Below are 12,751 nucleotides of genomic sequence, written 5' to 3'. Positions count from 1 at the left end.
ATGTTTCAGTAGAATCAGTTCATCAAACTGCCTTATATCCTGAGAGCGGATCAGATTTTCCATCAGAAGCCAATATTAGCAGCATGAATTTGTGAAAGCCTTCATTTGTCTCACTGCAGCACTAAACACCATCATCACTAACCAGACTTTGACAACAAAACCCTGAAAATAGAAAACACATCTCAAAGGGCCGGTTGTCCAGAAAAATACCTCTATGAATCGTGTCTGCTTTTTAAATACGTATTTTCCTACATTCTGCTGAGACAGGAGATGTGACGGAGCATTTTATTTTCTCCTGCCCAACCTGTCGCTGTTTATACACTGGCCTTGTATATTCATCTGGCAGAGGCATTGGCAAGTGAGAGGGAGAGGGTTTCCCGCTGGGCTGCCAAGTGACCAGCAAGCAATCTGGGAGGGACAGAGGGAGGGGGTAGGGGGGCAAGGACTCTGCTGGGTCTGTTAGAAGGGACTGATTAGGCTCTGCAGAGGTGGTTATTAGTGTTTTTTTCTGGAGGGTTTTACTGCTGCTTGAGTAAGAGCATCACATCTCCATCGATTTCAACTTTCCATGAACTGAGAAAAGAAGCTTTGTTCCTCTCCTCATGATTCCAATATGTACTCGTACTTAATATACTGTACATGCTCATCTACATCAGTGGCGTGTGGTTACTTCTAAGGCAAAGGGTCTAAAAACTTATGTGAATGTGGTATTTCAGTTTTTCCTTTTTAATAAATTTGCAAAAATGTCTAAAATTCTGTCTTGGCTTTGTCATTATGTTTGTGTTGAGTGTAGATTGATGAGGGGAAAAAATGAATTTAAACGCTTTTGACATAAAGTTGCAACATAACAAAATGTGAAAAGATTGAAGGGGTCTGAAAACTCTGTAATGCTCTTTAGGTAAGTTAAACTGCTTGGTTATGGTTAGGGAACAATGAAATCATCATATAAACAAACAAAAAAACAGAATGATTGCAATTATAGTTGAAAAGGAAAAGATTGCATAAAGGAAAGCTTGTGAGGGAAAATCACGATCATGATTTAAAAAATACTTGGTTAGAAAATTATTGCAATCATGGTTTAGAAAACCTGGTTAAAGATAGCAAAAAAATCGCTATAAAAATAAGAAGATGGTGGTGGTATAAGGGAAGGGTTGTGATAATGGTTGAAAAAACGTCAAGTTAAGATTAGGAAAATATCGCAATTATTGTTGAAGAAGTGCGCAGTTAAGGTCAGGGAACGATCATCATCATGACTTTTCCATGATCAAACACGGAAAGATTTCTGTTGTGGTTCGGATCCTACTCTGTATAGATTAAAGGGGAATGATCAAACGATCAATAAAAGGAGGAGATTAAAGATATTAGGTTATGATTAGGAAAAGATCATGGTCAGGTTTAAAAGAAAAACTTTGACTGCATTGTGTTTCAGCTGCATGGTACCCGCTCCATTGCTTGTGAAGCTAATGCAAACGGCACAAACGAGATGATTCTGCTTTTATATTTTGTTGTTGAGAAAGCGGTGTATATATATTCAAAGGCTTTATTTGTCCACAGAAGAACTACATTACCCTTTATCTTTGGAGAAAACATGATAAATGGCTAAAATCAGCCAAAATGTGGAATTGTGGGTTTTTCATGACATGGTGGGCTCGTCAGCTATTGACTGAATATTAGAGGCAAAGGAGAGGGAGGGAGGAAAAGACAAAGAGCTGGGTTGTGGCTGGATGTGGCCGGCTGAGGAGGGGAATGAGGAGGAGGGGATGGTTGGATGAACGAGGAAGAGGAGGAGGAGGAGGCGGAGGAGGAGGGTGAACAGTGTGTTGTGGTGCATTGTGGGCCGACAGCTCCAGCTGCCATGCTGCTGTGCTGCTTGGCTCACCCAGTGTCTGGCAGGCAGCCAATCACAGCATAGGAAAGCAGTGCCACTTAAGTTCAGTGTGTCAGAGCGAACAGGGGAAGGAAGGGGGGGAGGGGGAGGGAGGAGATAGAGAGTTGTAAGGACGACGAAGAGAGGAATGGAAGAAGCAGATGGGGGAGATGGTGATGAGAGGAGGAGAAAGAAGTGGGAGGAGGCAGAAAAAGATGAGGGAGGGAGAGGAAGACAGCGCTGCATCCATCCCTGCAGATCCCAACACAGCCTGCATCATTTCTATAGCTTCAAGCACTTCAGAGCAGACAGCCCTGTGCATGTACTGTATGTGGAATAAAAACCTAACATCTAGGAGAATACATACTGACGAGCTCACATTCAGTTTCACATACCTTTACCTCTCCAGCTGTCAACAAAAAGAGAAAAAAATTAATCATACATTCCCTCATTTCCTTCCTTTGTCATCTGCTATTTGCCTGAATGTCATGAAGAACAGACACGCACGGTGCACCTAACACACGGGTGTGCATGTGACTTTTAGCAGTCAGGCTTCATCTAAACCCTCCAATCAATAAGAACCAAACAAAACCAGCAGTTTATCTAAAGGTAGACACATTAACAGCCTGCTCTGATTCATTATTGTTGTCCTACCTGTTTCCATCATTTATGTATCTTTATCTTAATTCATGTGCATGTGATTTTCCATCAGGTAGTTACTATATTAGTGATGTGGCGAAACTGTTAGTCTTATGTGTGTGGATGTCTGAATGGTTACACTGCAGCCTGATGTCGTTCTCAAATGATCTAATGAAAGTAAATACAGTGAACAGCTGTGTGTAATGCCACTGTGCTCTGACACAGCACTTCTCAGAGGCTGCAGATTTAACAACATATCAGTCCTGCTTCCTTCACAGAGAGTAAAACAGAACTTCTTGCCCAGCATATGCCTGGATCCTCGGCGCGATTCTGGCCCATATACTTCCATGAGTGGGTTGATTCTGACTGTTATCCCCCAGTATTGGCTGACAGTCAAAAGATTTTCTGTGTGTGCGCCAGAATTGGTCCAGATGAGGAGTTATGCTGTATGTGGGCCGGACTTGCGCTGAGGAACCTGGTATATTTTGAGCCAGAAGAAACATAAATATGTGGCCCAAATATTTGCCAGAATAATTTTGCTATCTGAATTCAGATACTGCAGGGATTTAATGTACTGAAGGAGAAGCTTTTCATACAGTAGAAAGCAGCTGTGCCCTGGGAACCTCTTTTTAAGCTAAAGTAGTATCTCATGTTTTATCCTTGAAACACAATGAAGCGGAAACACTGTTCTGTAACCATGTGACCGTATGAGATGAGATACATTAGAATTATTGCTGACATAGTGTTGGGCTAGTATCTGTCTGATTCAAAACAGTAGTTCCTAAACTTTTTGGCTTGTAACCCCCGAAAACAAATCTAACAACATAGTTCTGTTAATCTGCATAACCTGCACATGCAGAGGGAAACCTGGGGTATGCATCGAAAACATTTAAGATTAAACAACAAGATTTGGCTTCTTTTGGTTAAATAAAAAAAAACATTATTTTTGCATTGGTATAGAAATTGAAGTATTGTGTCAGCACTAGAAAAATGTCAAATGATAGTCAGCACTTTACTTGAAACAAGTAAATTTTTTGTATATTGGTTGATATTTTTGCATCTCCACATCCAGCAGATACGTTTCAACATAGCATATTCCAATACTCACATTCTTTTTGCTCTGCTGGGAAGGAGGCTTACAGTGCATTTATCCAGACTTACTGTATACTGCTACTGGTTAATGGGAGGAGACTTAAACCTAAATAATGAGCTAAAATACACTAAAAAGCTCTGATACTTGATACAGTATTAAAAGAAAAATACGAGTTAGTGCAGTTGTATGGAGTCCATTACAGGCAAAAGTGACTCGAGGCAGTTTACTTGCAATACTGTGGGGCAGCTTTGTTTCAATACTGTAGTTAAACCAGCCACACATGGCAACAACATATACTTTAAATTGCATAACCTGTAGATGCAGAAGGAAACCTATGGAGTATGTATGTCTGTGTGTATATGAGGTCATGGTGTTAGAGTGAGCAGTGAGCAGACAGGCTGCTCTGTATCCTGTGACCTGATGTTTACTGTGACCCAGTGTCTGTGTCTGCAGCCCTGCAGCTACAGTGCAGTGACTGGCAGAGGGATCACTAAGCCCTGTCTGTCTCTGTTGCTCTCTGGGTTAGAGCAGGCTAAGCTTTTCTTCCTCTCATTAAAAGGCATACGGGTAATCGCCTCTAAGCAGCTGGCTAACGCCTAATACCAAAGAACAAATATGAATGATGATGCTGCCATCAGTGTCCATCGCAGCTTCAGCAAAAGCAACGCCACCATAATATATGGCTATTCATTCAGCTTAGTGGCATTTTATTTCACCAGGCCCCTCAAAGCTTAGGGAGAATCTTATAGCAAAATTGTAAACTCACAGTAGAAAGGCAAAAATGTAGGTAAACTTGGCTTTTGTTTTATTTCTCTACATGGAACCGAGTCATGGACTTTAGGCACAATGTGAAAACGGCACCGCTGCTCTGAAGCCCATTATTATATGGCTTGCACTGAGCAAGGTGCACGCGCAGCTCGTGTGGAGGATATGGCGTCGTGATCAGCAGCAATCAGTGCAGAGGAGAACCTGTACTGGTGATTTCTGCAATGTTGGCTATATAACAGGGTCAGAGGCAGCCCACCGCAATGCAGGGATTTCAGTCAAATAAACTAGCAGTAACTTAGCTAGATGAGTATCTAGTTCTACACTCAATGGAAAGAAGATGTGATGCTAGATTATTGAGATATTTTGGAAAATAATAAAACAATCACTTAAAAAATAACTTCAATGATAAATTCTTTGTAAAATGAGTCAAATACATTTTACTTTCTATTATCATGTTTGTGTGTCTGGCAAAACTTTGGTGATTCCACATGTTAACATGTGATAGTTGTTGAAGTTGAAGACTACTCAAATTTGTAGTGCTCAGAAAAAAAGGAAGTTGAACATCTACATATCTGTGACAACTCTGTAACTTCACCTGCTAATGAAGCCAATGTGTTATGATGGAAAGCTCCAGAACAGCTACTAAATAGACCTTAGATAGAGCTTAAATTGGTTTGCGTTTAATTTCACATCCTGCATGGCATGATTTTACTGGATTTATATGGACTTTTATACAACTATCTTTGTTGTAAGGTAGATGTAGAAAGACTCTGTAGGCTATCAGTGCATTGTTATCTTTTGAGTTCGTGGTTCCCAAGCTGATTCCAAAGCTGGAGGTCAGAAGACTTGGGAACCAAGCTGGGGGTCACAAGTTAAATCTGAAAGGGGTCAAGTGATTGTCAAAAGAAAGAAAGAGAAACATTCCTACAATGCTACACAAACTTACGTTTATTTCTTTGTACTAATTTTTGCTTTTACTCTACTCTACTCTCTACTCTACTCACTTCAGAATTATTCAAATAAAACAAAAAATCACTCTTTGGTTGAACTGGTCACAGGTGGTAGACATTTGCATCTGATGATGACACTGATTCATTTTAGGGGTTACAAGCCAAAAAGTTCGGGAACCACTGCTTTGAATCTTAAATAATGATATTTTTTGTTGTTAAAATTGAATTCTTTATTTTATTTTTTTTGGACCAGAGATTCTCCTCAGGGAGTTTCTATGGGAGTTTATATTCTTAACACTTGACAATTTTCTATACTTGATTTATTTGTTCATTCTATAGAGGAGGAATTCTCTACCAGGAATTGTATTCCCAGCAGTGCAGAGAAGGCTAGGAAACAGCATTAGAAAATAAAAATTGGACTTAACGAAGTAATACGTTTCTGGGCCATTTATCCCCACAAATGTCAAGCGGTCTCTTTGGGACTGATCTGAATAAATCTTTAAATATATAATAGACAGTCAAAACATTCTGCATTAAATAATTTATGGTAACAAAACTTCTCTCCATGTGTTAAAATCGCATCAAAGATGTGCAGTGTTTGTCAGGATTTATGAAAGTATGGGAAACACTTTGCCTGCATAGAACTGAATAGATTTAGGATTTCTAGGAATGGGGAGGTGGTTATAGGGGGGGAGCTGAGGTGTCAAATATTAACAAGAAGGTCCCATCCCATCACCTCCTCCAGTTCCTGAGCGGTTCCTCATTAGCATTGGTATTGTGCTCCAGGAGTGAGGTGACAAAGCAAAGTGATTCTGGTCTCAATGGTTTTGAATCGGCTTGAAATCCCCTTTGTGTTGGCCAATTGGCCCCTTACACCCCCTCCACCTCCACCCCCCTCCTCCTACCCGGTCTATGGCCATCAACAGAGGAACTACCAACCCATCACCCTGAATGTTTTTAATGTTTAGCATCATAATACCAAACTATACTGAGAAAAGGGATATATGCAATCTGCCTGTGGCTATTGTCATCAGGACAGCAGGATCTGAGTTGTATTAAACACCCTTTATTACATAAAGATGAGTCAACAATGTGTATTGCTGACACACAATAATATTTGAATTCATGGGAGAACAGAGCTAAGAAAAACAGCCCTGTTGTGTCAGTGCAGTTTTCAGATAATATGATGAGTTTAATATAAATTATTTAGCTTACATATGAGATTCATTTTCACATCCAAGTAAGTAAATTCATCCTTAAGTTTGTCTGAAAAAAATCTCACCATGGCACCACATCTGCAAATCCCAATGGGAAAAAGTAAAAATGTAATTTTCACAAAATAGTCTTAACTCAATATTCACTTACTGCCTTTTTAGGCTTTATTCTTTGTGTTTATGCCTTTATTTCTGTTATTCACAAAATTTTATCCACATGTGGTTTAGGTTTTCTCATCACATGGGCCAATATATTTTTCTTGGCCTCTATGTTCTGTTTGTGACATTATTACCCTGCATTGTACAATTATGAAGAGATGTAGGCTGTTTTTACGGTATTTGTACGTGTTGAATGGAACAACAATATCCCCAATTCTGTGTTAGTATCTTTCATACAGCATATCGAAGCGAAATAAAGGTACAACATTCCTGCAGTGTAAAAGGGGCTTTTGATTACACAAGCTGATATAACATAATGTATAAAATGTGACCCTATTCTTTACACAGGACTAAATCCAGGGCATAGGTTTGCATATGCCCTCCAGCAAGCTACATCTCCAAGACAACCAATTAAGGCATGCTAGCATTTGATTGACTAAAAGGGTGAGGCTATCTAAAGGCTCACATCATTTGAGAATATCACAGTGGTAGCTAACATCATCAGAAAAATGTCAGCTGATGTTATTTAATGTTAAATAGCAAGCTAACCCTGGCCTTTGTCTTCTGTAGGCTAGCAGTCAGGTTGCTAGCAATTTAACATAAATTGGTGGATATATCAAAGTATGAGTTTAATTTGTGTCAAAAATGCCATGAATATGTCGCCACCGAATGTCAGTATGACTTTTTCATGTCTTACCATACTATGACTTTTTATGCCTTACTATACTATGACTTTTTTATGCATTACTTTACTATGCCTTTCTTTTACACCTTACTATACTATGACATAAAGATTATGTATGTTTGTGTAGGATTTTCTTAATAATTTCTTATAAAATTTAAACATATATTGTATGTCTATCTTTTATATTTGCATATATAATATAAACATATACTGACAGGCCTTGGGATGGATATATATTTATGTAACATACTGTATGTCTCAAATATAAACAGACATACTAAAATACATGTTTCTATTAGCAAGACATATACAGTATGTCAAAATATGGTATTGTTCCAATTTCTAACAGGTTTCCTATGTATGTTGGCATATATAGGCTATACTTTAAATACATATATGATTTTACTTCACATGTACATGTATTTTTTATATGGTAATTCAACACATGTACAGTACATATATTACATCTGTCGATGGGCATTCCTGAATGTAAATTCAGATCTTATATGTTTATAAACCGTTTGGTTGACGACATTAAAAAGCCAGTCTCTTTGTTTTGGAGGGGTGGGGGGAGGGATTGTTGCGTCCCTATCAATGTTGAGACCAAACCCGCAGCCTTGACTAAATCACTTACTGTATATCAGTCACAAAAAGAAAGTCTAATACTGGCCATAAGAGAGGATCCCCTCATTCCTGACAAATGCATCTGTACATGGTGATGACCACAGATGTGTTTTGGTAATGTGGATAACATACTAAAGCTTCTCAATTGTTTAATAGATTTAAATGGCAATTGGTGTGGACCCAATGATATCCTCTCTACAGCAATGAGATATACAACTCTTTTTTTCACTTTAATTCATCATCACATGCACTTACAGAGCACACAGACATACACAATGGAGAGAGAGTGAGCTGCTAGCTTCCGTGCAGACTGGTAAAATGGATCTGTCATATTTCATCTTTGGGTTGGAGCTCCTGTAAAAGTGTCTGAACCTCCATGTGAGACACTTCGACCAGTTATTGTGTGTTTTTGAAACTTATTTCAGGGCTGCTGCTCAATCTTTCAGAGCGCCCTACATTGCGCCCTGAACTGTGCCCTGAAACTGCAGTGTTTCTGGCTTAACAGCAAAGTGTGGATTAACCCTTTGCCCTTGCTGACAAAAGCCTGATCTTTGCGGGTTTATTGACCAGTGGAAAAGGGGTTTTATTAACAAGCTGCAATAAAACTCCTGTGTACCAAAAAGACACCAAATACCAAAAACACCAATCACAGATATAAAGCAAATTGACCATGTCGTTATTGCTCTGCAACCTCAAACAGAGGTAATGTGTCATTTTCTGTAGCAGGCTTCTGAAACATGTTATCAGTTCAAAAGCAATTCTCATAAAGTATCAAGCTGATTTGTTGACACATTAAATGTTAGTTGTTGTTTCTGTAGCTACATATCTTTTTTCCCCCACAGAGGTTCATCTATGGTGATATCAGCATCTTGTGTTTTGAAGGGGGAGGATGTATGTTAAACTCTTCAAAATACTATTTCTGAAAATGCACTCTTTCAGAGTAGAAACGCCTCCCAGCAGTTTACAGATTTTATGTTCCATTCATATGTGTATTGATTTTACTGTTGTGACCTCTAACTTTATGTGGCAGTACATACTGTATATTTCATGCCAATAAAATATAGAACTGTCTGAGTGAAGAGCAAACAGAGAAACAGACAAAGAGAGACTGAGAACAAAGAAGCGGGCGTGCCTTTAGGTGCAGCTCCACCCATTTATCGGCCATCCAGCCAATCAGCTCGTGGATATGCAAATCATCTCGCAGCACCGCATCGTCCCTGCCCAAGCGGTGACGTCATTCGCACATCTCTCTGTCTAGCTCTGCAAGGACTCAGACAGAAGCAACAGAGGATCTGAGGGAAGCCAGCCGGGGAGGGGCCCTTTGTCAGGAAGGAATATCATTACTATCACCACCACCGGCTCTGGAGTAAACACGCTTTTTTCCGCCCTGGTCGGCACGGACCCGGACATCCACTTTCTATCGGGAAAACAAAGGGGGTGGATGTTATTTAGTAGCTCCTTGCACTGTTTTTCTTCCCCCATCAGCCGCACTGATTTATTTGCACTGACCCAATTGTCTTTGAAAACCGGGTCCGGTGCCTCTCCCCTCCTCCTCCCCTCTCCTTTCTTTCTCCCCTGATCACTCCTTCTTTGCCCTCCTTCCTTTTGACTTTTATCCGACTCTGCAACGCTGCGAAGTCGCTAAGATGCCCAGCTCCCTCTTCGCCGATAGCAGCGTCCAGGGAGATGCACTGGACGACCAGAGAGCCCTGCAGATCGCACTAGATCAGCTCTCCCTGCTCGGCTTGGATAACGACGAGAGCTCCCTGTACGACAATAACCAGGAGCCCCGGAAAAAGAGCGTCAACATGACCGAATGCGTCCCGGTTCCCAGCTCCGAGCATGTGGCTGAGATTGTAGGCAGACAAGGTGTGTTTTTCAGTGTCTCAACTCGGTTTACCTGTGTAGTTGCTGAGCTGTACAGAGACAGCCATGCACCCAAACGAGCTACTGTGTGGGAGGAACAGAATGCCAATAGACGCTCAAATAATGCATGTCATGTTTTAGCACAGCCTTGCTTGTCTGCGCAAGCACTGAAACTACATGGTGGTATCTGCTCTAAACATGGGGCGAATTCGGCAGCTCTGCGATCCACCAGGTAGTCACCAGTTTAATAAAACGTAAACTTTTGTTAGTGTCTCGCCGGTTAGTCACATATTGTTCCTCCTCTATTAATACAAAGAAGTGGGCGGCAGCGAGCAGCATGAACAGTTCAAGAAGTTGACATTAAATGAAATAAGTGCCCGTTATTGTAATTTTGTAAAAGCCGAATTGAAGAATGGCCTGAACCAATTCTGATAAGATAATAAGTCATATTTTCTGATGCTCTACCTTTTCGGGCAAGTAAAAGATCGTTGAGTTATGAAACATCTTTATGGAGTTTAGAAAAAGAATGGCTCGTACCGGGGTTAATGGAACATCCTGTGTAATTAAATGAAGAGATCGGGCAACATAAAGTAATGAGCGCTGACATGTCAGGTTATTACAATCATTATTTGGTATTATAATCTTTCTTTTGTAGGTCAGCGAATTAGCTCAGAGGAAACAGTGGCTCTCACGGATGTCTTTGTTAATAAGCTGCTTGCGACTTGATCCCCGGCTTTAATTTATGACTATCATAATGAGCAGTACCGGATCAAATTAGGACAACGGTCACGATCTTATACCTTGTCACCGGCAGCAGACGCCCATAGCTGCACAGACCTCGCTAGTCTTCCAGCAGCAGGGCTGCAGGGCGGTACTGGTGCTTGGTTACATATGCGGAATCTTTTCCCCTCCCTGCAATACTACTGCTGCTGCTGTTGTTCCCAGAAAAACAAAGGAATCGTAAGGAACCACGAACTCCCACCCACCACAAAAAAGCGATTACAGTGGGGGTATTTGTGAAGTAGATGTATTCACACCATACACCCCACACCCATCCCTTTTTGTCAGGTTATATCAGGTCATAAGTGGAAAAAAGGGCGGATTGAACATGACCTCAGGGATTGCTTTCAGGGAGCCTCATAAAAGAGACCCTATCCTCATTTGACCTGCATCAGATTCATACAAACTCATTATGAATTTATGTCAAAGATTTAAATTGACTGTAGATTGAGGTGAGGTGGGTTTACCCTCCTCTGCATCACTGGTTACATCACCCTGTCCCACTCAGCTGGCTTTGCTCTGCTTATTATGTCATTCCTCCACGGCCCTTTCCTCAGTCCCATTTTGATCATAAAGAGATGTGTGTTTGTGCTTAAAGGCCTTGGAATGCAACTTTTAAGCACCGATGTTGCACCAACATGCATTGTCGGGCTATTGTTTAATTACATAGCTTGTTCGCCTTTCCATAATGCCATTAATGTAAAAGAGGAATAAGAGTCTAATAGCAGCCATTGTAGATGTTGACTATGTTGTAGTAAATGAACAGGTAACATCACGGATCCACAAGCGAGTTTTCTTATGAGTTATTTTTGTCCTGCTGTGTATTTGTGGTGGTGCAGCATAAGGGTCGTTTCATCCAATTCCATGAGTAATGATTTAACACATGACACATTTCAAGCTGTTGTTATATGCAACCTGCCCTCACTTTTGCTATTTGCCTCCATGTGCCAGGTTGCAAGATCAAAGCACTGCGAGCGAAGACCAACACCTACATCAAGACCCCAGTTCGAGGCGAGGAGCCTGTTTTTGTGGTTACAGGAAGGAGGGAGGATGTGGCTATGGCCAGGAGGGAGATCATCTCTGCGGCGGAGCACTTCTCCATGATCCGAGCCTCGAGAAACAAAAACACCACCCTGAATGGGAGTGGCACCCAAGTCCCTGGACCACCTAACCTGCCTGGACAGACCACTATCCAGGTGCGGGTGCCTTACCGCGTGGTGGGGTTAGTTGTAGGCCCCAAGGGTGCCACCATCAAGCGTATCCAGCAGCAGACCCACACCTACATCGTGACACCCAGTCGAGACAAGGAGCCAGTGTTTGAGGTGACGGGGATGCCAGAGAATGTGGATCGAGCACGCGAAGAGATTGAAGCCCACATCGCCATGAGGACAGGAGGCCTTATTGAGCTTCAGGATGAAAATGACTTCCATGCCAACGGGACCGATGTGGGTTTTGATTTGCAGGGGCATGCCACCCTGTGGTCCAAGCCCAGCGCTGGGATGACCCCCACCTCAGTGCGTAAACCCTTCTCCAACTACCGCAACGACTCGTCCTCCTCCCTGGGCAGTGCCTCCACAGACTCCTACTTTGGTAACAACAGCTCACGCATGGCCGACTACAGCCCTCCCAGCCCCGCACTCAGCTACACCACCAACAACAACAATGGCAACAACAATAACAACAACATCAATGTCAACGGCAATGATTTTGTTTACGAAAGTGAGGTGATCTCGCCTGATTGCACTGATCTGACTTTTGACTCCTCACCCGGGTTTGACCCTACGCAAGCCCCGCCGGGCCTCCTGTGGTCCCAGTATGATAGTCGCACGACCCCCTCCTCCACTGGAGGCAGCTCCCCCACCGCCAACTCAGCCATGTTCCCCACCAACACCTCCGCTAATGCCAATGGGATTGTGGTGAGTCAGAGAAGGGTTAATGGATGTACTCCACAGCCCAGACTGTCGCCTCCACTCCATAGCCACACTGGAGGACCCACTGAGCACCCATTAGCCCGGAGGGTGCGCAGTGACCCGGGCGGAGGCCCGCTCAGTTTCCCTGGTTACTCCAGCACCATCGCCTCCCTGCCAGGCCCTCACCTACCTGGAG

The 12,751-nt window shown here is 42.1% G+C and overlaps 1 protein-coding gene across 1 annotated transcript in view; it reads left to right on the top strand.

The window, feature by feature from the left end:
* Window positions 1-9,269: 9,269 nt before the first annotated feature.
* mex3b (mex-3 RNA binding family member B) overlaps window positions 9,270-12,751 on the top strand; it is a 5,079-nt gene continuing 1,597 nt past the window's right edge. Inside the window, exons 1-2 of the mRNA XM_023425578.2 lie at window positions 9,270-9,868; window positions 11,597-12,751. The exon at window positions 11,597-12,751 is cut by the window's right edge and continues 1,597 nt beyond it. Of these exons, the coding sequence (XP_023281346.1) occupies window positions 9,646-9,868; window positions 11,597-12,751 (1,378 nt within the window). The 5' untranslated portion in view covers window positions 9,270-9,645. The remainder of the gene's footprint in view (window positions 9,869-11,596) is intronic.

This window comes from Seriola lalandi, unplaced genomic scaffold (assembly GCF_002814215.2).
Source record: "Seriola lalandi dorsalis isolate HSWRI2012SDOR001 ecotype SW California unplaced genomic scaffold, Sedor1 jcf7180002054784, whole genome shotgun sequence".
NCBI lineage: Eukaryota > Metazoa > Chordata > Actinopteri > Carangiformes > Carangidae > Seriola > Seriola lalandi.
Note: the sequence above shows the minus strand (reverse complement) of the source record. Positions and strands in the feature narration are given on the sequence as shown.